The 27,881-nt window shown below is 42.9% G+C and overlaps 2 protein-coding genes across 9 annotated transcripts in view; one reads left to right on the plus strand and one right to left on the minus strand.

Annotated features, from left to right (window-relative positions):
- clcn5b (chloride channel, voltage-sensitive 5b) overlaps window positions 1-2,308 on the plus strand; it is a 140,289-nt gene extending 137,981 nt beyond the window's left edge. For all 8 annotated transcript variants that reach the window (XM_078211514.1, XM_078211519.1, XM_078211516.1 and 5 more), the window contains one exon: window positions 1,436-2,308. In XM_078211514.1, the coding sequence (XP_078067640.1) occupies window positions 1,436-1,526 (91 nt within the window). In that variant the 3' untranslated portion in view covers window positions 1,527-2,308. The remainder of the gene's footprint in view (window positions 1-1,435) is intronic.
- Window positions 2,309-4,272: 1,964 nt separating this feature from the next.
- tnfsf10l (TNF superfamily member 10, like) lies at window positions 4,273-21,678 on the minus strand. Its single transcript, XM_078211521.1, has 5 exons — window positions 21,201-21,678; window positions 13,625-13,783; window positions 8,914-8,950; window positions 8,717-8,830; window positions 4,273-5,450 (listed from the first exon to the last, which is right to left on the minus strand). The coding sequence occupies exons 1-5, from the start codon at window positions 21,387-21,389 to the stop codon at window positions 4,999-5,001; spliced, it is 951 nt and encodes a 316-aa protein (XP_078067647.1). The 5' UTR covers window positions 21,390-21,678; the 3' UTR covers window positions 4,273-4,998.
- Window positions 21,679-27,881: the final 6,203 nt, after the last annotated feature.

Raw genomic sequence — 27,881 nt, forward strand, 5'->3', positions numbered from 1 at the left:
TTTCAACCTGCTGACAAAATAGGACCATGAGTAGAAGCAAGCAGGCAAAAGTACTAAGTCCAATCCTGAGTTGAATTGCAGAATGAGTTGTTCTGAATTGAGACACTAAAAGTAACCTGCGTGTATTGAAATAGAAATGGTCAAATTAGCCAAAGGGTAATCTTACCAAAAAATGGCAGCATGTCAGGATCTGACTGAAAACCAGTGTGTTTCTCTCCAGAGAAACAGGCACGTCTTCTCTCCAAATCTTATGAAACTTTGTCACAAAAAAAGCAGGGAAGCGTGTTTCACATTATCATTTTGAGGGGCTGGGCCTAAAGACGTTGGCAAAGCCAATTTCACTGAGATTAGGTACCATTTTTAAAGGGCTGTCCGATCAGAGCAAAAAATAACCTTCCCCACACCCCACCACAGAAGTATCAGAGGCTCCCCATCCCCCCAACCCCAAACAGTCAACATCGGCATCTCCCTCCTCCCACTACCTCTCCCAGCACCCCCATGATCATTGCCAGGCATCTCCTCCCCCTATGAGACAGACATGCCTGCCCCCACCCATTGCAAGACTCCCACTATGGTATGCTCCTGACGCTGCCCCCTGGTTGACCCTGGCAGGTTGGTACTGTGCCAGGGTCAGTGCCCGGACATGTCCCCCTCCCCCAGGGGCTATATTCACTTTTGTGCCCCAGGGATCTTCCCCTTGACAGGTTTACGTTTGGGTAAACCTGTTATAAACCTCGCAAATGTGACATCATGTCGATGAGGTTTGAAAATACAGTAAGGAGGGGAAATATAATGGGGGGGCTGATTAATTAAATTAAAGTTTATTCAAATATATTTATATGAGGTTCTCGCCCTTCGTGAGCATGAACCTTGCAACCTCACCTGCGAGGAGCGGGGAAAATCGTGGAACATGATCTCTCCGGAAAGAATCACGTTTCCCTCTCAGGATTTTCAGCCCACATCGCCATTCTCTTGGATGGTGAATGCAGGCTGAAAATCAGCCCCAAAGTCTTTGCTTCTGATTGTAATCGTTGATTCTTTCTACAAAGTACACATGTATAAATGTTAGCTGCGAACAATCTGAGTTTGGACAAGATCATTTTAATAATTGGATAGCTGCTAATAGCATGCATATTAACAAACGCCACTCGGGCAACAGTGGAAGGTTGTTGATGTCAATGAAACTTTGCCACAGGCACATTTAGAATCAGAAATAAATTGAGAAAAATCTATACTATTATCAAACAACAAATGTCATTTGGCCGAGTTTTTGCACCTGAATAAATTGTGCCAATTAAGTATCTAATTTATTGACTATTTTGTACACCGTGACCTTTTTGTACTGTCAGAACAGTTTGCTTCCCTTTGTTTTATAATATAGTAACTTATCATTAATTTTCATGGTACACCACTAACTGTTTCTTCTCTATTGCAGGCGGCTTCTTGGTATTATCACTAAAAAGGATATATTGAAACATATTGCTCAGATGGCCAACCAAGACCCTGACTCCATTATGTTTAACTAAAATAAAATTTTGTTCATGTTAATGAAGATTCCAGAGAGGACATTTTTATTTCTGGCATTGTGCTCTGAATAGTGTCAGCATTGTACCTTAAGTTCTTTCTGAAGATCGAGAATGATGTACCTCATGTTCACTGAGCGTCCAGCTTTCAATTGCACTACACGAAGTACGGAATTTTTTTCTGAAGTTTTTGGATAAGCACTGTGGAACTGCGTGGTGATTGAATGAAGAATTGATCTAATTGTGTTTTATCCTCTACAATTTGTATTCAATTCACTGTAATAAGGGTAACATTGACTACTGGGTGCATTAATTGTTTAGGGTTTGCCAGCAGATACACTAGATAATTAATTTTATCTTTGGGCCTGTTTGAGATTAGAATACCCCAACATTGTCTGATATTGTAGTCAAGTGCGGGTTTGGGTATTTTGGTATATCCTCCACTGAATGAATGATTAATATAAGCAATGTTATTGACCTAAAAATTATCAGTGTTTTCTCTAAAGAACAGCCCATTATGTGAATACTTATTAAATTTGTATTTATTCCCTCTATGAACTACTTGACATGTATTGTCCTCCGAATGAAGGTCAACCATACCAGCAGCTATGTGAGGTCCTTGTCAGCCATTTTTGTTGTAACTTGATGTTTACAGGACTACCAAATGAACTAGTCAAATCCTGCACAACTAAATTTAGATACATTTATCGGCAGGGCTTTGTGTAAATATGAGAGAAATCACACAAATCAAACTTTTTCATTGAAATAAACAGTTCAGTAAATTATTCCAGTTGTTTTGAATTTTTTTTGAGTTTGTGAAATAACTTAAGTTGTTTACTGCTGCTTCTACAATAATCTGAATATGATAAGGAATAAAACTATAATTGTGGAATTGGAAGGCAGTACTTCCATTTGCAAAGTGGCTCCTGTCAAGTGGAGTGGGTTAATCAAAGGAAGTGTAATCAAGATAACTGCAGGGGTCAGCGAGCTTCATTCTTCAACAGGCTATCCTCAAAATGGAAATAGTGAAGCTGAGGATGGGCGGGAAAAGAGAAGATCATGAAAGAAGGATAGAAATTGGAAGGAAGGTTAATGAAACTTTTCACTTCAGGATGAGAGCAGGAAATGTCACTAATGCAATCAGGAAAAAGAACTGAGGGCGGGGACCTAGGAAGGACTTGGAAGAGGGGGGCGACTCTCCCGAACTTGGACTAAGTGCCCACGCCAACAGGAAACCTGGAGTTTTCCACTGGCATTAGCAGCATCTATCAGCTGAGATTCTCCAGTTGATGTATGCTAATTTATACAAAGCTGGCAAACCGCCAGCCAGTCCCACTGTTCCGAGACTGGGCTGCCATCTTTAAAGAAAGACCTGCTCTCTGCCCTCAATTACCAGACCCCCTCCCCCTCAAAAAATGAAATGGTGCACCTCCCCCACTGACCAGGGAAGCACCATCAACCTCTCACCAAAGTGGGGCATCCTCTACCCCCCCACCCACCATCCACAAATAAGCCAACTCCTCCTCCACACCACATAGGAATGAAGGTGACCTGACACGCGCCCCCCACCCCACTCCGTCCCTTCCTGCTCAAGACCCCCACTCAGCCTCCCTTCAGACCAAGCACCTTGGCAGTGCCAACAGTGCACTGCCTCTGGCACCCTAGCACTGACACCCTGGCCTGGCATCTTGATTCCCGAGGAGGCTCAAGGAGGTAGCCTTTTGCCCATCTGCTGCTGCCAGGCTGCAGAGAAAGGTTCCCTTAGGGAACCTGGGGGTTGGGTTGGCTTGGGCTGGGGACAAGGGATTGACCTTATCTCTCTCTGCCAGGATGGGTGTGTTGTGGCTGGACTGCCACTTCTAGCCCTGGCAGACCTGAAGGTTACCTCTGGCATGGTGATTTCAGGCAACCTTGTGATCAGTATCTGCATTCCTGCCTGTCAGCTATGTAAACTCTGAGGTGGCCAGGTCACTTTAACCTCCATGCTCCCTGGTCACCTGGCAGGATTTTAAATCATTGCACTACCCTGTTCTGCAGCAGAGATTTTCTTTGTCAGAAGCTGCAAGTGTGAGCAGATCCATTTGAAGTCCTCTAACAGAGAGGGAATGTCAATTTCACCTGAGGGGATGGTTCCAGTCTGCTCAGCTGTGCACTCAACCCCAATGTATGCACACAGCTCTGATTTGGAGTTGTTGTGGCTTCCTAGCAATTTGAAGTCATTGAAACCCTCTCCATTACACTTGAAGCCTTTGATCTGTAACAAGTTCAACTACAGTGCCTCCTAAAAGATTTGGCTGTCAGATCAAGGGCTTTCTATTAGCCTCCAGCCATCTGTGTTTATTTTGATGTCCCTTAACAGTTGATCGCACCTCAAGTACCCCATTGATCCTGACCACAATGTGAACAGAGTCTAATCCTGATTGACAGCCTGTGGTTTCATGTCCTATTTTGCAAACCACTTTCCAGCAAGAATCTCTCCTGCTTTCCACTGACTCCTGATTCTCTGGGCCATCGTGAGTCACGAACAGGGCTAGTGGGCCCAGAAAATCCCCCCCCCAGAATGTTCCACATATCCCAGAAAGAAGCAGGCATACCTAGGACCCATATGGGTTCCAATGTGACACCTTTTATGTGGAGGAAGTGAGCGGGGTCAAAGACGTTGTTGTCCAATATAACAAGTTCACCCAGATGGAGAAGAGTAATGGGTAGGACCTTTTTTGACCTCCATTCAATGAATATTGCCGAGTTTGATTCAAATACATTTATTTGGTTCTGTTTTTCAACATGTGCATCAATCTTAGAAGCTTTCTCTTAACTTGCTTAACAGAGTTGGTGAAAGTGTATTTACTCAACTATGGAAATGAAGAGTCCCTCATTAATTCCTTTGGAAGCAGTGCATTTATCTGCAGATTTTGAAAAAAGAGCTTGTATTTTCCTACCTATGTGGTTGTGGAATTTGATATACCTACACCAAAAATCTTGGAAGGTACATTCCCCTCATTTTTCTCCTGATCTCCTACAGCTTGCTGTGGTTGGACCTACTTTCAACTTCCAGAGGGCAGCTCCCCCTTTCCCCACTTGGTTGGCAATACCTCTGTCCGCATTGGCACTGGGAGCTGCCCCCTGTTCCCATACAAAGGACAGCTACCTTTGAGAGAAGCTCTGACCTTTTTTTTCCTATCTGGGCCAAATCCCCATAATAAGGAAAGGGCTTTACTAGCTTTTATCATCAAAACAGCTACAAAATGTACCAAGAGGAGCTTGGAAATGTTACACACTTCCAGAACTGTACATAGCAGCAATGTGATACCTTTCCATTTAACAGATTTTTAATCAGTTGACAAAGTAAGCAAATCAAATCCTTTCGGCTTATTGATAATTCAGCAAAAGTTTTGAAAAAGAAACATACTGGTAAAACTGATTTAATGGCAATTGTCTGATGCAATGAACAAGCACCTTTTCTAAAATTTAAACTCTACATATCCAGTCTAAAGGACCCAAAGTAGCTCGATGCTACATTATCATCCATTAACGTTATGTCAGAAACAGTGACAAATATTTCATCACCGGCCTTCAATTCAAAAAGTCCTCCTTGGTAGATGGAATTCAAACCATACTCGGCATTCGCTGCCCAACACTTTGTTCCCACACCTTTCAAGAGGAGGATTGGCGATGCGTAGGTAGTTGTCATCTTGTATATGCACTGAACAAGCTGTTGCTCATTTGAATTTGGAGAATAGTCTTCATAGTCAGCTCTTGCCTTGTGCTGATATCTGAAATAAGTCTGAGCATAAATGTAGTATCTGCCCGTTTGGCTGGCTTGCAATTTTCCATGATGGAGTGTCATGTTCTGAATGTAGGATGACCCCTTTCCGATTCCCCATTTAACAAGGTGGCGGCATGACCGGTCTAAATGGTGGGGCAAACCTGTTGAAAAAATAACAATTTGTGAAGATACAACTCCCAAGTATGTTTCCAGCGTTTCATACAAACCCAGCATAGCTTACGTTGATGTGTTAACGAGTAGTGTTGCGGTAATGAATAGAATGCAACAGGAGCTCAAAAGCAAACAAAAGTATGCTGTTGCCAAAAGTCAACACCCTTCATCAATTGAAATGACTAGGTAATCACAATGTAGCATGCCTTTGCCAAAGTAACTTCATTCATGTCATCTGTGAGAAGTATTATATCCAAATCCAGATTTGCACAGATTGCTAGAAACCGCTAAGTGAAGATGTTTCTTTTTCCAAATGAGTATAAAGAAGAGGCCCCATGCCAACAAGGTTAAATGGAGTTTAAAAAGAAAAATCAGGAATTAGTAAATGAGTTGATATCAAAATGTGGTTTTCAAAGCTGGAAGATGATGTGAAAAAAGACTGAAGGGAATAAGGAGTTCCAGTTTTGGATACTAAGAGAGGAGGAGACAATGCCCTGATTTCAATAGTGGTATAATAGCATATGTTGAAGATTAAAAAGAGTTGAAAGTTCAGAAGAACAAGGAGAATAACGAAAAGGTCAGGGAGAGAGAAAGACTGAATCGCACGGAAACAAAATGACCACTGCTGCCACAGCAATCAATTCACAGCTACAGCCAATAATGAACTGGGAAACTGATGTTGTCATCGAGGCATTTGAGAAGTTTAAACAAAAGTGCACACTGACATTTAATATCTTTCTAAAAGACACTTGTGAGGAGGAAAGGAATATATTGTTTCGTAGGTAGGAGAGAAAAGATTCAATTTGTTTATTAGATGGGAGATGAGTGAGGATGACAAAATCCCTGAAAAAAGCTTGGAGAAATTTGGCACACATCTCCAGGCAAAGTCAAATCGTTGATCCACCTACATGAATTTCAGAGCCTGAGGCAGGAATCACGTGAGCTAATTGACAGATGAAGATCCTAGCCTTCCATTAACTCAAGAGAAAGGCAGCAGAGCTGATATAGTGAAACAACAACGAAAAAGAGCACACCAGGCAGAGATACGTGTAAGAGCTGTGGATGACCACATGCGCTCACAGGTATAAAGAAACGTCCTGGGTATGGATCAAACTGCAGAGCCTGTGGAAAGCCCAATCACTGGGAAAAGATGTGCAGAACAAAGAAAGGAGATGATAAATGAGTTATCAGAGACAGAGCAACAGGAGGATAGAGAGGGAGAAAAAACCAAACCATCCATCCTCTGGAACATGATCATGAGTTTCCGAACACATTGGGCATAGGAACCATACAACTGCTTCAAATGACTAGATATGACTGTAGCCAGATCATAAAGAGGATGTGAAAAAAGCCCACAACTATAAATCAGTAGCTGAAGATTGATACCAGAGTAACATTATCCTGCCCAGGCTATACCAGATCTTTCCTGAAAATTTGAAAGAAAATTGAAAGAAAATGATTACCCGAAGGAAAGATACTCTGAAACCGGGCTGATGGCATACGATGAGATTTGACAAGAAAAATCTGTAGAAAGCACCAGCAAGTTTGCAGAGATTACTCTTGAGGCTTCAAAGCTCTAATTTAACTCTGCAATACAAGTCAGGAAGAGAAATGGTGCTAGCAGATATCCTATCTTGGTTATCACCACTGGAGACAGTTTCAGTCCACTTATCTAAGGGAAGATATACTGACATTGGAGGCAATCCAGAGAAGGTTCACTAGGTTGATCCCGGGTGTGAAGGGATTTCTTATGCAGAGGTTGTGTAGTTTGGATCTGTACTTATTGGAGTATAGAAGAAGAATGAGAGGCAACCCTATTGAGACAAAAGTCAGAATTTTCCCACCTCGCCCACCCCAGAATCGGGGCAGGCAAGGCTCACAGAGCGGCATTCTCCGTTGGCCTCGGACGGGACCTTATGAGCCTTGGGCGGGCAAGGCGGTAAAATTCCAGCAACAGAGGATTCTCAGGGGGGGTTTGACAGGGTAGATGCTGAGAGATTGTTTCCCTTGTTGAAGAGTCTCAGACCAGAGGTCATAATCTCAGAGTAAGGGGGATCGTCCATTTAAGACAGAGATGAGGAATTCCTTTTCTCAGAGCATAATGAATCTGTGGAATTCTTTACTGCAGAGATCAATAGAGGCTGAGTTGTTCAGTATGTTCAAGGCTAAGATGGACAAGGGTTATGGGGATAAGGAGTTGAGAACTATCATATCAGATCAGTTGTAATCTCATTGAATGGCAGTGTAGATTCAATAGGCTGAATGGTCTAATTCTGCTCCTGCATCTTATCTTATGATCTTATGATGAAACATGAGATAAAAGATCTAGGTGTAAAGATCCATCACCTAATCAATATATCCACACTGAAAGTAACATGAATCAGAGATTAAACCAGCAAAGACAAAGAGTTACAGATGCTCTCTCAGCAAATGATCCAGGGGTGGCCTGATAAAGTGCAGCGAACACAGCCAGCAATATAGCAATACCGATCTATCAGGGATGGCGTCTCACTAGAAGATGGTGTTCTGTTAGTTGGATCCAGAATGATGCAAAAAGAACTTCTCCAGAAGAAACATGAAAACCATATGGGAATGGTGACCTGCAGGTTCAGGGCCAGGTCAGCTGCTTAATGGATCGGCATCTCCAAAGACATTGACCAGAATTTTCCAGTGTGTCGTACACCCCCCAACCCCAGTCCGGCCTGGTTTTCTCATGGCAGAGGTCAGCACAGCATTGGCCATCAGCGGGATCTTCCAGTCCTGTTGAAGTTTATGGGATTTTGCATGGCTCACTCACATTTGAGATCACAGAGATATACTATTTGTAAGAATAAAAGTTCTTCTCTCTAAAGAATAATTCTTCCTTTCCCTAACTCAGTCACTGCATTCTGAGTGCTGATGGCAGAATGAGTGGACAAGATCAATCTTTGGCATTCTTACTCAGTACCTGACCACTGTAAGATGTACTTGGATGACCCCGCTACTCCTCTTCTGTAGAGAATTGCCTGCTTTCCATTTCCCACTTACCCCCAGCAATGAGCCTGAGATCCAGAACTCATTGTCATGGTGTACAGTGGAAACATATCCACACCCCATCACTGCAGTACCATGCAACAGCATTCCAATGTGTTGCAGCACCATGACATTGCACAGTGTATTTTCCATCATTTTATAGGTATTTAGCCAGCATTTTGAAAAGGTAAAAAAATGCCTTTTGCATAAAAAGCACAGCCGGTCAAATGAACCCTGCACTGACCTTGTGGAGAAGCGAACCGTACAGTGAGATGAGCCGAGGAGCTGCGGTGGGCTGGTTTGTCATTGAACTCCGCTGCAGATTTTAAAACATCGACAGGTACATTGTCCATTACACCTGTGAAGATAGAGAGATGTGTAAGTTATCTGAAATTATTGAGCTCACGTTTATCAATGTGCTAGAATGTGAAACAAGCTCACCTTGTATTATGTGTTTCTTGTCAGTCCTGTCTGCTACCTGAAGGTAATTTTATCGGGAAAAAAAATTGAGAGTTTAAGTTCCATAAACCAAAAAGTTTTATTTCCAACCATTCAATTCTCAGGCTCAGCAGAGCCAACAAGAGCCCAGAAACAACTAAACACCAGAAACTCGATCATTGTATCATAAAGTTCAGGCTGAATATGGCAAAGTACAATGAACAATCCAGAGTAAAAATAATTAACTGGGGGAAGCCAACTTCAACGGGGGCAGGAATGGATTGGGCCAAATAAATTGGAGTCAAGAGTTGGCAGGGAAAATGGTTGCTGGACAATGGGCTACCTTCAAAACAAAGGTGGTTCAGGCGCAGGCAAGGTATATTCGCTCAAAAGGGAAACGTTGGGCAAACAAATTCTGAGCTTCCTGAATGACAAAAGAGATAGAAATTAAGATGAAGAGGAAAACGTGTGCTTATAACAGATGTCAGGTACAAAATACAATTGAGAACCAGGCTGAATATAGAAGGTTCAGAGAGATGTAAAAGCAAATATGAGAAGCAAAGAGGAGTATGAAAAGAGACTGCCAGCTAACATAAAGGGAATCCAAAAGTATTCTATCAGCATATAAATAGTAAAAGAGTGCTAAAAGGAGAAGTAGGGGGCAATTAGATCCAAAAAGCGGTTTTATGTATGGGGCAGAGGGCATTGCTGAGTATTAGATGCAAAGTATTAATTTATCTTGAACAAGGAAGAATATGCTACTCAGGCCATGGCTAGTAAGGATGTAAATCAAACACTGGAAGTGTTAAAATTGATAAGGAGGAGGTGCTGGGTAGGCTGTCTGTGCTTAAAGTCGATATGCACCAGGACTGGATGCGATGTAGCCAAGGATACTGTGAGAACTGGCAGTATAAACTGAGGAGGCCCAGTAATAAGTTTTTAGTCAGCCTCAGACTCAGGGGTGGTCCCAGAGGACTGGAGAATTGTAAACATTACAGTCTTGTTCGAAAAAAAAGGCATAATAGATAAGCCCAACAACTTCGGGCCAGTCAATGTAACCTTGGGGGTGGGGAAAATTCAGGACATAATTAATAGTCACATGAACAAATGTGAGTTAGTTACTGATAGCCAGCATGGATTTCTTAAAGCAAAATCATGTTTAACTAACTTGCTTTAGTTTTTGAAGCGATAACAGAGAGGATTGATGTTCTTGGACTTCTAAAAGGCATTTGATACGGTGCCACACAACAGATTGTGAGCAAAGTTATAACTTGGAACAAAATGGAGAGCAGCAACATGGATACAAAATTTGCTGATTGACAGAGAATAGAGTAGTGATTAATAAATGTTTTTTGGGCTGGAAAAAGGTTTGTAGTGAAGTTCCCCTGGTGTCAGTGTTGGAATCCTTGCTTTTCCTGCTTTGCAGATGATATATTAAATATGATATATGTTCTTGTATTAAAATTGGAAGCATTGTGAACAGCAAGGAGGATAGTGTGGAATTTTGAGTGAGTCCGAATTTTGAGTGAGTCTGAATTTTAAAATTTTGAGCGAGTCCGTTTCTCACTACAGAAGGCAATGGGCAGGGCTTAACTCACCAGGCAGCCTGTAGAGGGAGGTATTGCGCATGCGCAGACCTCTTATATTGGAGTAACTGTCTTGTGGCGGGTGAGGCCTCTGATTGGGTGGTATGGTGGCACAGTGGTTAGCACTGCTGCCTCACAGCGCTAGGGTCCTGGGTCTGATTCTGAGTGCAGTTTGCACATTCTCCCCGTGTCTGCATGGGTTTCCTCCGGGTGCGCCGGTTTCCTCCCACACTTCAAAGATGTGCATGTTAGGTGGTTTGGCCATGCTAAACCACCCCTTAGTGTCCCAAAATGTGTTCAGGTTAGGTGGATTAGCCATGGTAAATGAGTTGAAGAGATGGGGGGTTAGATGTTCCTTTGGAGAACCAGTGCAGACTCAATAAGCCAAACAGCCTCTTTCAGCACTGCAGGGATTCTATGGTACTATAGGGAGAGTGAGGAGGGGATGACACGCAGACATGAGGGTGACCCACATGTCTGTGTGTTGTAAGGTAGCGGGTGACCCGTTCATTTAGTGGTGGGAGGGAGGTTGCCTCTCGGTGGTGAAGTTTTGGGGTTGTTTCTTTGGTCTGCGGGAGATTGCCATTTCCATGGGGGGGAAATTTTTTAATTTTTTCTGATTGGAGGCCTGTGATTAGTGGTGTTCCGCAGGGCTCTGTACTAGGACCTCTGTTGTTTGTGATATATATAAATGATTTGGAAGAAGATGTAGCTGGTGTGATCAGTAAGTTTGCAGACGACACAAAGATTGCTGGAGTTGCGGATAGTGATGAACATTGTCAGAGAGTACAGCAGGATATAGATAGGCTGGAAAATTGGGCGGAGAAATGGCAGATGGAGTTTAATCCAGATAAATGCAAAGTGATGCATTTTGGTAGATTTAATGCAGGGGGGAGCTATACAATAAATGGCAGAACCATCAGGAGTATAGACACACAGAGGGATCTAGGTGTGCAAGTCCACAGATCCTTAAAGGTGGCAGCACAGGTGGAAAAGGTGGTGAAGAAGGCATATGGCATGCTTGCCTTTATTGGACGGGGCATAGAGTATAAAAGTTGGCATATGATGTTGCAGTTATATAGAACGTTGGTTAGGCCACATTTGGAATACTGCGTCCAGTTCTGGTCACCATACTACCAGAAGGACATGGAGGCTTTGGAGAGAGTGCAGAAAAAGTTTACCAGGATGTTTCCTGGTATGGAGGGTATTAGTTATGAGGTGAGATTGAGTAAACTAGGGTTGTTCTCTCTGGAAAGACGGAGGTTGAGGGGCGACCTAATAGAAGTTTATAAAATTATGAAGGGCATAGATAGGGTGAACAGTTGGAAGCTTTTTCCCAGGTCAGAAATGCAAACACAATGGGTCACAAGTTCAAGGTAAGGGGGGCACGGTTCAATACAGATATGCGGGGGACGTATTTTACACAGAGGGTGGTGGGGGCCTGGAATGCACTACCAAGCAAGGTGGTTGAGGCAGACACGCTAGGATCATTTAAGACTTATCTGGATAGCCACATGAACAGACTGGGAATAGAGGGATACAAACGGATGGTCTAGTTAGGAACACATGATCGGTGCAGGCTTGGAGGGCCAAAGGGCCTGTTCCTGTGCTGCATTGTTCTTTGTTCATCCATTTGGATGTTCGTATTTATTCAGGGCTGGATTGGATAGGTTTTTGATAGACAAGGGGCCAGACAGGAAAGTGGAGACCACATGTGGATCAGTCATAATCATATTGAATGGCAGAGCAGGCTCAAATGGATGAATGGTCTATTCCTGTTCCTAAGTCATATGTACATTAGAATCATTTTGCTATAATATGGGATGTTTCTAACTGTTGTGAAAGGAATGGAGTTTCAATGTGGACATAAACACTTCTTATTGACTTCATGGTGAGACTTGCTGAAGTTTGTTGTCTTCGAGTAATGGTTTAATAGCTGTATGAGAAGCATATTAAGCACTGTGTAATATTTCCTTGCATTGCTGCTCATTTGGATGACTTCCTCACATTGACATTCCGCGTGGTTTGGGATGACTTTGTAGTAGCTCTTGCAGCTCAATGAAGTTGCATCCATGTTCTTTGCTCAGTTTTAAGGAGTTTCAGAACTCCTGTTAATGAATGATTGCCACATCGTGAAAACTATGAAAGTCCAAAGATGTGCAGGTTAGGTAGATTGGCCATTTGGGGGTGGGGGGCTAAGATGTTCTTTCAGAGAGTTGGTGAGATGGTGCAGATTCGATGGGCTAAATGGCCTCCTTCTTCGCTGTAGTGATGTTATGGTTTTCACAGGAGATCTCAACCGTGGAATGCAATTCCAAAAATCTAATGAAGATTCTGAAATCCAATGTGATAAATACCAATGTAACTTACTCACAGGCTTTTATTTAGCGCTGCTCTGAGTGGTTAGGCTTTTTAGAATGTCAGCATTTTTTGGACTTATGCATCTGCTTTTTGTATGGGAGAATACAAATAAAATTTTACTTAAGTTGTCAACAGAGCTATTTTAGCAGGTTACTGAAAATTCTGAATATATAATTTTTAAATTTTCAACAGATTATCAAATATTCCTACTCTAAAAGGTTTTAGAGTATCCCTCGTTAGAGAGATGTCAGAGGGGAAGGAAAGTGTGAGCTGACATCATAGAATCATAGAATTGCTACAATTCAAAAGGAGGCTATTTGGCCCATCAAGCCTGCACCAACAGCGATCCCACCCAGGCTCTATCCCAATATTCCCACATATTTACCCTGCTAATTCCCCTAATACGAAGGGGCAATTTAGCATGGTCAATCCATCTAACCCGCACATCTTTAGACTGGGACGAAACCGGAGCACCCGGAGGAAACCCACACAGACATGGGGAGAGTGTGCAAACTGCACACAGACAGTCACCCAAGGCCAGAATTGAACCTGGGTCCCTGGCGCTGTGAGGCAGCAGTGCTAACCACTATGCTACCCGAATCATCCCGAATCAATTGAAATGTCCCCTGGAGGAACTCAGGAATGCGGAAATCCCTGGGGACTTGAGCAATTAGGCACGTTGTGACCTTATAACTGGGATATCACATCAGAAAAAGCTGAGGAAAAATCCAGTGTCGAAATAGCAATACTGTGGTCTGTCCAATCACCTTGTTTGCGTGTAATTTAATACTGTGAGCCAGTCTCCAGCAGGGATCTTTTCTGATCTGATCACTCAAATCTTCAATCTCAGTACTGATAAGCTGTTCCATTTTTTGGGAACTATTCAGACACCACAACAGCTCCTGGGAAGCTCTTTGATTTTTAACCTAAACAGAACACAACATAGGCCTTATGAGGTTGGATGTTGAAAAAAAGACAATAATTTGTTATTTAATTTTAAACAGAACATGGCAAAGCATTTTCAGACCGTGATTATATTTGTTAAAATTTCCTCACAAATACTAGAATTACATAGGAACATTTACAATTACTTTGAAGTGCAATTGCTATTGTTATGCAGCAGCCAGATGTGCATAGCAAGATCCCACAAACAGCAACTGCTGATGGGTTTTTGATTGAGATGGAACTTAAAAGTAATTTATTTATATTAATCATTCAAGACAGATAACATAGCAGAAGGAATTAGTACAATGATGTTCCGAATAGTCAGATGTGGATTTCACACCTTGCTGATCTGGCGGGCGGGGTGGGGGGACGGGGGGGGGGGGGGGGGGGACGGGACGAAGAATAGTAGGTCAAGGCAGGGTAGAAATATCATGGTACAAAAATCATCCCAGGTTGTGCCAGTGCCTCTTTCAGCAGCTAGTTAGAGACTACTCTTTCTCCTAAGCTTGTAAGGAAATCGTCTGTTGCTCTTTTGTAAGTGATAGAATCATAGAATCATGCAATGCAGAAGAGGCCCTTCAGCCCATCAAGTCTGCACCGACACATGAGAAAAAACTGACCTCCCACCTAAATGTTTGCCTTGAATGTTGTGATGTGCCAAGTGCGTATCCAGGTACTTCTTAAAGGATGTGAGGCAACCCACCTCTACCACCCTCCCAGGCAGCACATTCCAGACCATCACCACTGTCTGGGTAAAAATGTTTTCCTCACATCCACCCTAAACCTCCTGTTCCTCACCTTGAACTTGTTCCCCTGGTGACTGACCCTTCAACTAAGGGAAGCAGCTGCTCCCTATCTACTCTGTCCATGCCCCTCTTATCTTGTACACCTCGATCAGGTTGCCCCTCAGTCTTCTCTGCTCTAACGAAAACATCCCAAGCCAATCCAACCTCTCTTTATAACTTAAATGTTCCATTACAGGCAGCATCCTGGTGAATCTCCTCTGCACTCCCTCCAGTGCAATCACATCCTTCCTATAATGTGGCGACCAGAACTGCACACAGTACTCTAGCTGTGGCCTCACCAAAGTTCTATACAACTCCAACATGACTTCCCTACTTTTGTAATCAGTGCCTCGATCAATAAAGTGTCCCAAGTGATGCTGTGGGTTTTTGGTTAAAAGAAAAACTGCAAATAATTGTAACAACATTGACTGAATATAACGAATCTTCATCTACTATCTTGATACCAGCATCAACTAAATGTTTATCATTTCACTTAAATCAGAAGAAATGTAAGGTCTTTACATGTCCATATTTTTCTTTCAATGAGAAAGATGGTCATTAACAAATTACATTTCCTACCGAAGAAAGGACATAAAGGAAGTGTAGAGGAGGTTCACTAGGCTGATACCGGGGTTGGCGACACAGTCCTATGAGGAGAGAGGAGTTCGACTGGGCCTAAATTCACTGGAATTTAGAAGGATGAGAGGAGTTTAAAGTTTATTTATTCTTGTCACAAGTAGGCTTACATTAACGCTGCAATGAAGTTACTGTGAAAATCCCCTAGTTGCCACACTCCGGCACCTGTTCGGGTACACTGAGGGAGAGTTTAGCATGGCCAATGCACCTAACCAACACGTCTTTTGGACTGTGGGAGGAAACTGGAGCACCCGGAGGAAACCCACGCAGACACAGGAAGAACATGCAAACTCCACACAAACAGTGACCCAAGCTGGGAATCGAACCCGGGTCCCTGGCACTATGAGGAAGCAGTGATAACCATTGTGCCACGCATCTGATTGAAATGTATAAATTGTAACAGGGTTAGACAGACGAGATGTAAGAAAATGTCTTCGATGGTTTTGGAATCTAGACCCAGGCGGCACAGTCTCAGGATACCATTTAGGACTGAGCTGAGGAAAAATGACTTCACTTGAAGGGTAGTGAACCTGTGGAATTCTCTACCACAGAAAGCTGTGCTGGCCAAGTCACTGAATATATTCATGAAAGAAGTAGGTATTTTTTAGATTTTAATAGCATAAAGGGTATGGAAGAAAGCAGGAATATGACATTGGGTTAGAGGATCAGCATGATCATATTGAATAACTGAGCAGCTCAAAGGGTTGTATGGCCTACACTTGCTCTTAGTTTCTATGTAGAATAGTAAATAAAATAACATTAAAGAACCGATTCATCCCAGGCTGTTATAGTGCACCTTCAGACAGCTGCTCAAGGAGCCCTATGATCAACTCATTTCTTGTCTTTCTAGGTGAGTGGTGTTGTTTTATTAAGAAGTGCAAACAATATTTAATAACTTCTATTGACTGTATTTTGATTATTAAGTGAAAACCAGCGTGAATGTAATTCAGTAAATACAAATTGCTCTTGACTAACTTAATGCAGTTATTTGATGAAGCAACAGAGAAACTTGTTGAAGTTAAACTTTTGAAATGCATCTGACAAAATACCACATAAAAGACTTTCAGCAAAATTGAAGACCATGAATAAAAAGGGTCAGTGGTTGTGTAGATACTAAATTGGCTAAGGGGCATAAAACATAAAGAACTCTTGAATGGGGGAGAGGGTGGTGGGACATGGTTGTGTTTTAAACCGGAGCGGTGTGCTTCAGGACAGTGTGGGAATCACTGCTTGTTTTGATATCAATATTGACCTGGAATTGGCTTTACAGAACATCACTTCAAAGATTGTAGATGACAATAAACTTGGAAAGGTTAAGAAAATAAAAACCAGGCTTCAAGTGGGTATAGCCACACTGATGAAATGGAATGAATCATAGAATCCCTACAGTGAAGAAGGAGGCCGTTCGGCCCATCAAGTCTGCACCAATAACAATCCCACCTACGCCTTATCCCCACTACCCCACACATTTACCCCACTAATCCCTCTAACCTATACATCCCAGGACACTAAGGGGCAATTTTGCATGGCCAATCAACCTAACCAGCACATCTTTGGACTGTGGGAGGAAACCGGAGCGCCCGGAGGAAACCCACGCAGACACTGGGAGAATGTGCAAACTCCACACAGACAGTGACCCAAGCCAGGAATCGAACCTTGGTCCTTGGAGCTGTGAGGCAGCAGTGCTAACCACTGTGCCACAAAACATGCTGAATTATATTTAATGCATAGAAGTTAGAAGTGATTCATTTAGTAGCAAGAATGAAAAGAGTCAATATAAACTAAATGGCGCAATCTTAAAACAGGTGCTGATATAGATAGGCCTGGAAATGTACAACATAAATTTTTGACAGAGGACACAGATTTACGGTAATTGCCAAAAGAATCAGAGGTTACACGAGGAAACAAAAATTTATGCAGTGAGTTCTGATTAAATGGAATACACTGCCTGAAGATGTGCGGGCATAAGATTGCCCCTTATTGTCAGGGGGACTAGTAACATAAATACATGGGGTTACAGGGATAGGACCTAGGTAGGGTTTTTGTTGGTGCGGGCTCGATGGGCCGAATGGCTTCCATTCTGTACTGAAGGGATTCTATGATTTAAATAGCAGTAGAAACAGACTCAATACTAACTTCCCAAAGGGAATTGAATATAGTAAATGAAGGGAAAGAATATATGTTGGGCTTTAACATCATGGTGGGGAATTAGCTGGCTAGCTCTTTGGAAGAACTGCCAGATGTACGATGAGCCAAATAGTTTCATTCTGTGTTGTTTCATTCTCGAATTCCATAAACTAAACAGTTTTGCTTTGATTTTACACTAAACATTCCTATACCTAGATCCAGCATCATGTTTCTGATTTCATCTATTCGTAGTATTGTACATATATGTGTAATTGTTTGTGACCGATTTGACAACAAGAAATAAAGATTTCTAAGGTGCCACACTGTGGGTTACTTAAACAATCCAATGCAGCTTTATTTACAAGGTGCTGCCTGATCGAAGTCCAACATGAAAGAGAGATAAAAACCCATGAATGCCTCCAGTAATGTTACAGCACATCATGTAACTAATCACACAGAGACACATTGCTTTACGATACGTAACAATGAGCAAATGGTAAAAGCAAAATACTGTGCATGCTGGAATCTGAAACAAAAACAAAAAAATGCTGGAAAATCTCAGCGGGTCTGACAGCATCTGTGGAGAGAGGATAGAGCCAACGTTTCGAATCTGGAGGACCCAGAAAATGGTTTCTCACATTTACTGATGGCCTTCTTCGATTGCTGAACAGATGCCTAATTGTGATGCGTGATCCTCTAAAACTCTTTATTTTTCTTGCAACAAAATGCTAGATAGTTATTAACAAAACAACCTTCTATTTAATCAAGTAAATTTATTAAATCAATCTTTTTTTAAAAAGCAATTTATGAACTGTATTAAAAAAATGATCTTCATGGACTGTTTTAGTGAATGAATGATCCACATAGTGTGGTATGAAGCAATGAGAACTGGAAGTTCCCACAATTGATGCATATTTTGTGGGGTGTTAGCTGATTCTGGCATTGTATTTGACCTCATTACCTCAAAGCAACACTGCAGAAAAATATCAGTCAAAGTTCCTGATCCTATTCTCCAAACAATGATGCCTCTTGCTGAAATATCACTGCATTGGGCCTTGAGTGAGGGCAACGACAAGGCAACAAATTGCATTTCTATAGTGCCTTTAACCTGGCAAAATAGCCCAAGGTTCTTAACAAGAGTATTACAACAAAAACATTATTGGCACCAAATCACCACCTGAATATCCCAAAATGTGTAAATTAGATGGATTAGCCATGGTAAATGTCTGGGGTTACAGGGGTATGAAAAAATAACAAAAGCTTGATCAAAAGGGTAAGTGTAAAGGACTACCTTAAAGGAAGAGAGAGAAGTAGATTGGAGAGGTTAAAGGAGAGAATTTCAGTGGTTAGGGTTGAGGCAATTCCCGTTACATCTCCACATCATGGAGCATTTAAAATCAGAGATAAAGGGACTGGAATTGGAGGACAGGAGAGATCTCAAAGATTTCTAGGGCAGGAGAAGCTCACAGGGTTAGAAATGGGTGAAGCCATGGAAGGATTTGAAATGAGAAAGATGATTGCAGAAAGGGGGAGTTGTTGAACCAGGAGCCAGTGTAGGTCAGCAAGCACTTCAGCGATAGGTAATTCGAATTTGGTGTGAGTTAGAAATTATAAATCAGGGATTGGCGCCTTATTATCAAATATCTTATTGCTTTATGAAAACATGTATTTTGAGAATTGCCACTTGGTTTGTCTCTATCCATGGAACTGTACCCCAGTGAGAGTCACCAGCTTCAGGGAATGTGCGGTGGCACAGTGGTTAGCACTGCTGCCTCACAGTGCCAGGGACCTGGGTTCACTTCTGGCCTTGTGTGACTGTGGAGTTTGCACATTCTCCCCGTGTCTGTGTGGGTTTCCTCCGGGTGCTCCAGTCTCCTCTCACAGTCCAAAGATGGGCAGGTTAGGTGGATCGGCCGTGCTAAATTGTCTGAGTATCCCAAAATGTGCAGATTAGATGGATTAGCCAAGGTAAATGTGAGGGGTTACGGGGATAGGGCGGAAGAGAGCGCCTGGATAAAATACTCTGTCAGAGAGTCGGTGCAGACCTGATGGGCCAAATTGCCTCCTTTTGCATTGCAGGGATTCCATAATTCTAAAATATGAAGTCTGTTTCCATCTTGGAACCACTGTCAATTGGAAAATATTAACAGTGATCAGCTGAGGATCACTTTATTAATGCATCATATTTAAACAGCAAGGTGGAATGTTTTGCTGATGTCGCTGCCACAATAATGCCTCCTACTGCAATAATTCAATTATTTTAAATTACTTTCCCCCTGATTTTGGCCAGCTCCCTTCTCCTGCTCTGTAAAGAGTAAAACCAGAGGCAATAGTGATTTCACTTCACTCAAATCATCGTTCTCCATGTGAGCTCTGACAGTAGGCTCAGTATTCTCACCTCAGAGCTGTACTGAATCTCATCCACATGGGTATAGCCCAACATTTTTTGGATGCAGCAATCAAAACCCCTTGTACAGTTTCTCCCCTGCTAGCCCAAGGTGTTGAGAGGCCGTCTCCTTAACCAACTCAGACCAGGAAACAACTGGGTATATTTCCTGAACACTGCCACCCGCAGTGCTTTTATCTAGCTGAATCTTAGCTTTGTGTAAACACAGCACTGCAGATTGTCAGAGGCTTCTTTCAGATATTTGTGCTGCACCTGTTGCACCAAAAACTCACCTCATGAGCCACCAGGTCACTTGTTGTGCCTGGGGTGAGGGGATAGGTTGATTCTGGCTTGCATCTGCCTGGAAGGAGATACCCTTTCCTGACACACGCTTGCTGGGAGCCTCCGGCTACGATTATACACATTGTGAATCCATGGCTACCGAAGTAGGTCAAATTCAATTCTGGTAACTCAACTACTAAAGCACAGAAACAGCAAACTCTTCCAGCCCCAGATAGGGTTCCACAATTGAAGTGGCAATGTCTTCCCCGGAATTGGCAATTTTTTAAAAAAGCAAAATACTGCGGATGCTGGAATCGGAAACAAAAACAGAAAATGCAGGAAAATCTCAGCAGGTCTGACAGCATCTGTGGAGAGAGAATAGAGCTAATGTTTCGAGTGCGGATGACCCTTCAGAGCTCTGAGATTTTCCAGCATTTTTTCGTTTCTGTTGGCAATGTTTGTTTACAACACACATCTGTCGCCTCAAAACCTAAACAGCTGTGCATGTTTTTCGCGCACTGCCCCTTTAAGAGAGACACAGATTTGTTTTGAACAAGTGATGCCTATAAATTTAAACTTGTTTTTTTCAACCATTGACATTCCCATTGGCAGATTATAATAAAATATGCGAATGTTTAAATTCTTTCTGAAAATGCCGGTGTGGGATTGCATCTGAAACAATTTGCTAAACATTTGGACCACATGGGCTGTGGGCTTTGGGACTTTTAGTTAAATACATTCGTCATCGTAAATCTTTTCGCCAGATCGACTTTATTGCAGAGTCCAAACTCTGCAAACACTCTTTCATTTTCGATTTCCACTTCGACCTTAATGTTTATTCTTAATCAGAAGTCACCCCCACCCCACCTCCCGGGACAGCAGTAACAATCACAGCTTCTTTAGCAAATATTGACACTGATTCCAATTCCTAACTCAATAATATTATGGGCTTTTAACTTGTGATATCAACAAGCAACCTCCCAGCAGAGAAGGTTGTTTCTTTTGAAAGCAAAGTTGCCCATTTGCCCCCATCCCTTAGAAATTACTTTCTCCAATTATTTTCCAGTTCCGAATTAGGCCGAAATTTAAAAAAAAGAAATTTTCACGCTGTCACTGCCAACCCCATTGGTTTTTGCACATGAATCCCACCTCCCTCCCCGCGCCACCGACAGTAGAATTTACCTTTGAGATTTCTTTGGTGAAATACACGAACATTCCCGCGGTCGAAACTATGCATAGAAGCAAAGTAACCCCGCCAATCGCTGCCCCCAATATCAGCATGGAATTGGTTGCAGCTCCTGTCCCGGGCTTATTCCTGATCATTGGGACTGCGGATTCCGAGCTGCTGGATCGGGAATATTGCCCAGCCATTGCATCGCAGGGAGTAAATAACACTCAAATCATCCGCAAGGAAATAACCTCAAACAAAAAAAAAACCCTTCTTGTTGGTGTGGGAGGATCTAGGCAGGAGGAGCAGCTCCGATCTCTGGCAGTCACTGAAAGTGACTGTGGGTGGAGTGTTTACAGAGCACCGCGGCTGTTGTAACTTTCACCCTTTCTGTTGTTTCCACTCTCCTGTGCACAGTACAAGAAAAGTTGGAGGGAATCATAAGGATCCCAATCCTGCCGATCCGTCCTTTATCAAAGCTTTCTTCTGTCTAATAAAAACAGAAAGTGTTGGGAAAACTCAGCTGGTCTGGCAGCGTATGTGGAGGGAGAAAGAAGGTTTGCGGTCGTATGTGGCCCTTCCTGGAACTTTATCTCATTTCAATCCAACTGTAAACCACATTTCAACCATGCTTCTTTGGCTAAGTAATGTAATGGGTGGCACAGTGGTTAGCACTGCTGCCTCACAGCGCCATGAACCCGGGTTCAATTACCAGCTTGGGTCACTGTGCAGAGTCTGCACATTCTCCCCGTGTCTGCGTGGGTTTCCTCTGGGTGCTCCGGTTTCCTCCCACAGTCCGAAAGACGTGCTGGTTAGATGCATTGGCCGCGTTAAATTCTCCCTCAGTGTATTCAAACAGGCGCCGGAGTGTGGCGATCAGTGGATTTTCACAGTAACTTAATTCCAGTGTTAATGTAAGCCTATTTGTGACACTAATAAATAAACTTAATGTTCAAAGGGCAGTTCATTATTCACAGTTAATTTACATGCTTAAACTCCACAGTTAGAAGAGTCAGGTCAGAGTATAAATGGTAGGCATAAATTCTTCTTGAAACAGTAATTTAGGACAAAGTGAATAGTCACATGGACAAATGTGGGTTAATTAAGGAAAATCAGCTGGGATTTCTTAAGGGAAAATTATGTTTAGCAAACCTGCTGGAGTTTTTTTTGAAGAGGTATCAGAGAGGGTTGATGAGGGTAATGATATGAAAATTATGTACATGGACTTCCAAAGATACAGAGCCGCATAACAGGGCTTGTGAGAAATGTTAATAGCTCATGGAATAAAAGGAGAGAGTGGTAATATGGATGTGGAATTGGTTGAGTGACAGAGGTAATGGTTAATGGATATTTCTAGGGCTGGAACGTTTGTAGTTCCCCAGGGCTTAGCGTTGGGAGCTTTGTTTTTCCTGACATGTATAAATGATCCAGAACACCTGGACCTGGTGATCAGGCCACAGTTTCAATGTTTGTGGATGATAAAAAACTTGGAAGCATTGTAAACTGAGAGAAGCATTTTATAGAACTTAAAAAAGGGTGGCATGGTGACACAGTGGTTATCACTGCTGCCTCGCAGCACCAGGACTTGGGTTCAATTCCGACCTTGGGTATCTGTCTGTGTGGAGTAGTTGATTGGCCATGCTAAAATTGCTCCTTAGGGTAACTACATGGGTGACGGGGATAGGGCCTGGGTGGGATTGTTGTTGGTGCAGGCTCGATGGGCCAAATGGCCTCCTTCTGCACTATAGGGATTCTGTTGGATTCTGTCAATTCTGACATAAACAAATTGGTAGAATGGAGGGACGGATGGCGGATGAATTTTAATGCAGAGAAATGTGAAATGATTCATTCTGGTAGAAAGAACATGGAGAGACAATGTAAAATAAGAGTAGAACTCCAAAGGGCAGCGTGGTGTGCAGTGGTTAGCACTGCTGCCTCGAAGTACCAGGGACCCAGGTTCGATTCCGGTCTTGGGTCACTGTTTGTGTGGAGTTTACATATCCTCCCTGTGTCTGCTTGGGTTTCCTACAGGTGCTCCAGTTTCCTCCCACACTCCAAAGATGTGCAGGTTTAGTTGGTTGGCCATGCTCAATTGCCCCTTAGTGTCCGAGAATGTGTAGGTTAGGTGGATTAGCCATAGTAAATGTGCAAGGTTATGGGATAAGGCAGGGTGGGGAGCTGAAAGATGCTCTTTCAGAGAGTCGGTGCAGACTCAATGGCCTCCTTCTGCACTGGAGGGTTTCTATGGGAATGCAGGAGCAGAGGGAGCTGGATATACATGTGCATAAGTCACTGAAGGCAGCAGGACAGGTTGAAGAGTGTTAACAAAGCATACAATATCCTGGGTTGTATTAATAGGCACACAGAGTACAAGAGCAAAGAGATTATGTTGAACTTGTATAAGTCACTAATTCAGCCTCAGCTGGATCACTGTTACGATCTTTGGCCAGACCACGCAATGTGGGATAGACCCAGTTAGGAACCAATAATGTTTTGTTTAATGTAGATAAAATTTGAGATTCAAGATACTTACTAAGTGAATAGATTCACAAGGTTCCACGGGTTTTGAACAAACAAAAATAAACTTTGCAGGTTCAGAAAGATAGAACAATTTACAACATCTGTCTTATACTCTGACATGCAAGGTAAGTATGCGGTGTATGTGAATTATCAGCTGTACTGTGTGAGCACCAAACTACACAGTAGAATACCACCACCTGGAAGTTCTCCTCCAAACCATTCACCATCCTACCTTGGAAATGTATTACCGTTCCTTCACTATCGCTGGGTCAAAATCCCTCCCGAACAGCACCGTGGGTATACCTCCACCACATGGACTGCAGCAGTTCAAGAAGGCAACTCATCACAACCTTCTCAAGGACAATGAGGGATGGGCAGTAAATGCTGGCCTAGCCAGTTAAAACCAAATTCCATGAATGAATTTTCAAAAAGATGGCAGATGTGACCAAAATAGCTTCCATGGAATTCTCAACAACCCACCCACGTGTTTGTCACATTGTGAACCAACCAATCTCACTGAAACTTTGGCCAGCCCCTCCACTGGTCTCGATAAAGTGAGTGCACTTTCAAATGGTTCATTGCATTTTCCTGGCCCACCCCCAGTGCAGCGGGGCTAGAGGATTGCACCTTTTGTCTTTCTCATGAGGGTTTACAATCCCCACATCTGCGATCTTGACTAGGAATTCTCTTCAAAGGTCACTCCCACTTGGACATATTCAATTATGAGCCACCTCCCAGGGTTTCAATCTCACCTTCCGAGATTGTATTCCCCAGTCACCAAGAATACTCAAACTTCACGTTCCATGCACAATTTCAGATCTTTGGCCGTACCAAGCAGAACACCACTTCGCCCCAATGTCCCACTTTGCTTAAAAGTTGCTCCCTGAAGTCCTTTCTTGAAATACCCTGCCCCTTTCTTCTAACTTTACTTAGAGGACATATTCTTGTCCCTTGTCATCATCCTTTCCCTGGGACTTCTTTTTGGGATATCTCGCTGTCCCCTTCCTTGGTTTGGGAACTTCTCCCTATCACCCTCCTGTGTCTTGCTCCCTGAACATCTAAAGTAAAATTACAGCCAATGAAAAAGTTTTACAGTATAATGTAGGAAATGCAGCAGCCAATGTATTCATTACAAGTTCTCACAGACAGCAATGTGAGAAAGACTGGATATCCGTTTTGTGAGGAGGAGAGGTAATAGGATACAAACTCATGAATAATGAGACCTTGAGGTGTATATACACAAATCTATGAAGGTACCAGGGTAGGTCGAGAAGACTGTTAGAAAATCATATATGATCCTTGGCTTTATGAATAAAGGCATGGAGTACAAAAACAAGGAAGTTATGCTAAACTTTTATGAAACACTGGTTAGGCCCCAGCAGGAGTATTGTGTTCAATTCTGGACACCACACATCAGGAAGGGTGCAGAAGAGACTTAATAAAATGGTATCAGGTTTGAGGGTATTAGTTATAAAGAGAGACTGGAGAATCTGGGGTTGTTCTCCTTAGAGGAGAAACTGCAGATTCAATAAAGGTGTTCAAAATCATGAATGGTTTTGATAAGAAAAAAGCAGGAATTGTTTTCAGTGGAAGAAGGGTTAGTAGCAAGAGGGCACAAATTGAGGATGGTTGGTAAAAAAACACAGAGACGACAAGATGAAACTTTTTTTTTTGCACAGCAGATTGTGATACATTACCTGAAAGGGTGTAGAAACAGATTCAAGAGTAGATGTCTAGAGAAAATTCAATAAATGCTTGAAGAGACAACATTTACAGGGCTGTGGGAAATAATACAGAGTAAGAGTATTTGCCTAGCTTTAGCAAAGAGCCAGAACAATGGGTCAAATAGCTTCTTCTTGTATTTTGCCATTCTATGATCTTATGAAGTATCTGTTCCAAATTACTAGTAATTATGTCAGTTTATTTTGTAATTTATATTTGGTGAACATTTCCGATAAGGCTGGCATTTATTGCCCATCCCTAGTTGAATTATGTGGCGATGCCAGCGTTGGACTGGGGTGGGCACAGTAAGAAGTCTCACAACACCAGGTTAAAGTCCAACAGGTTTATTTGGAATCATGAGCTTTCAGAGCACTGCTCCTTCATCAGGTGAGTGGAGAGTTCGGTTCACAGACAGGGCATATATGGACACAGACTCAATTGCAAGATAATGGTTGGAATGCGAGTCTTAAGAGTTAATCAAGTCTTTACAGGTACAGACAATGTGTGTGGAAAGAGGGATAATGACTCTCCACTCACCTGATGAAGGAGCAGAGTTCCAAAAGCTCGTGCTACCAAATAAATCTGTTGGACTTTAACCCGGTGTTGAGACTTCTTACTAGTTGAATTAGGAAGATTAACATTTGTAGCAGTTTAACACATCTGAATAGGTTATAAGACTGCTTCAGAAGCTATTAAGATTTAACCATATTGGTGTAGGAATTATATGCCAGGAAGAATGGCAGATTTCCTTCCCTAAAGAATGTGAGTGAACCAGTTTGCTTTTTAAAACAACTTCATTGTCATTTTTTGTTTCCAGCTCTTTTGTAAACATAATTCAAATTCTCCAAGTGCCACAAAAATAGGAAGTGCTTGAAATACTCAGCTGGTCTGGCAGCATCTGTGGAGAGAGAAACAAATGTAATGTTTTGCAATGAATATGACTCTTCAGAACAAGAAGAAGAAATGTCTAAAGAAGAGTGATATTTAACTTATATACAAACACACAAACATACAAATTAAGAGCAGGACGGCACGGTAGCACAGTGGTTAGCACTGCTGCTTCACAGCTCCAGGGTCCTGGGTTCGATTCCCGGCTCGGGTCACTGTCTGTGTGGAGTTTGCACATTCTCCTCGTGTCTGCGTGGGTTTCCTCCGGGTGCTCCGGTTTCCTCCCACAGTCCAAAGATGTGCGGGTTAGGTTGATTGGCCAGGTTTTTTAAAAATTGCCCCTTAGAGTCCTGGGATGTGTAGGTTAGAGGGATTAGCGGGTAAAACATGTGGGTGTAGGGCCTGGGTGGGATTGTGGTCGGTGCAGACTCGATGGGCCGAATGGCCTCCTTCTGCACTGTAGGGTTTCTATGATTCTATGATCTATGAGGAGTAGGCCACTTGGCCCCTCAAGCCTGCTCCGCCATTTAATAAGATCATGGCTGATCTGATTGTAACCTCAACTCCACATTCCCACCTACTCCCAATACCCTTTCAACCCCCACCCCACTCCACCGCGCTTATCTTGAAACGTTAACTTGCTTCTCTCTCCACAGATGCTGCCAGATCTGTCGAGTTTTTCCAGCGTTTTCTGTTTTTGTTTCCAATTTTCAGCATCCGCAGTATTTTGCTTCGGAAATGCCATGGTGGAATTTTAACTTAGCTTCTCTGGATTTTTGGTCTGAAATATGAACCCAGTAACAGAGGACGAGATTTTCCGGCCCTTCCTGCCAGCAGCATCTTCCGATCCTGCCGAAGTCAACTCCCACCGTGCATTCTGTGGCAGAAGGATGGGCGAGCAATGCAAATGCCGTAGTCTTCAGCTGGACCAGAGGACCCCACCAGCAGCTAATGATGAGCCACTCCCCAGTGCCAGTAAACCTGCTGGGAGGGGGCTGGGGAGGGAGGAGGATGTTGGAAAATTTCAGCCATAACTTCCACACTTCTGGAGCCCAGGATATGTTTTAACATCTTAGAAACCCTACAGCACAGAAAGAGGCCATTCAGCCCATCGAGTCTGCACCGACCACAATCCCACCCAGGCCCTACCCCCATATCCCTACATATTTACCCACTAATCCCTCTAACCTACGCATCCCAGGACACTAAGGGCAATTTTAGCATGGCCAATCAACCTAACCCGCACATCTTTGGACTGTGGGAGGAAACCGGAGCACCCGGAGGAAACCCACGCAGACACGAGGAGAATGTGCAAACTCCACACAGACAGTGACCCAAGCCGAGAATCGAACCCAGGTCCCTGGAGCTGTGAAGCAGCAGTGCTAACCACTGTGCTACCGTGCCGCCCTTCTTCAGTGTAATTGAACAAGTTGGCAACCATCAACTACTAATAATACTTAACTGATGGTCTTTATTACAGGAATGCTGTGTCCAGTTTTCATTAGCTAGGCAGAAAAGCCATGAGCCATTGGACTGCATTATGAAGGAAGACCCGCCATTAATCC

Source organism: Mustelus asterias, chromosome 4 (assembly GCF_964213995.1).
Source record: "Mustelus asterias chromosome 4, sMusAst1.hap1.1, whole genome shotgun sequence".
Classification (NCBI taxonomy): Eukaryota; Metazoa; Chordata; class Chondrichthyes; order Carcharhiniformes; family Triakidae; genus Mustelus; species Mustelus asterias.

What these genes read in the sequence shown, in the direction of transcription:
- tnfsf10l (XM_078211521.1), bottom strand. Translation starts at nt 21,389, where the DNA reads ATGGCTGGGCAATATTCCCGATCCAGCAGCTCGGAATCCGCAGTCCCA. An exon ending in TCACCAAAGAAATCTCAAAG is followed by an intron (nt 13,784 to 21,200) that starts GTAAATTCTACT and finishes TGTTCTGTTTAG; the next exon opens with GTTAAAAATCAAAGAGCTTC. An exon ending in TTAAATTACACGCAAACAAG is followed by an intron (nt 8,951 to 13,624) that starts GTGATTGGACAG and finishes AATTACCTTCAG; the next exon opens with GTAGCAGACAGGACTGACAA.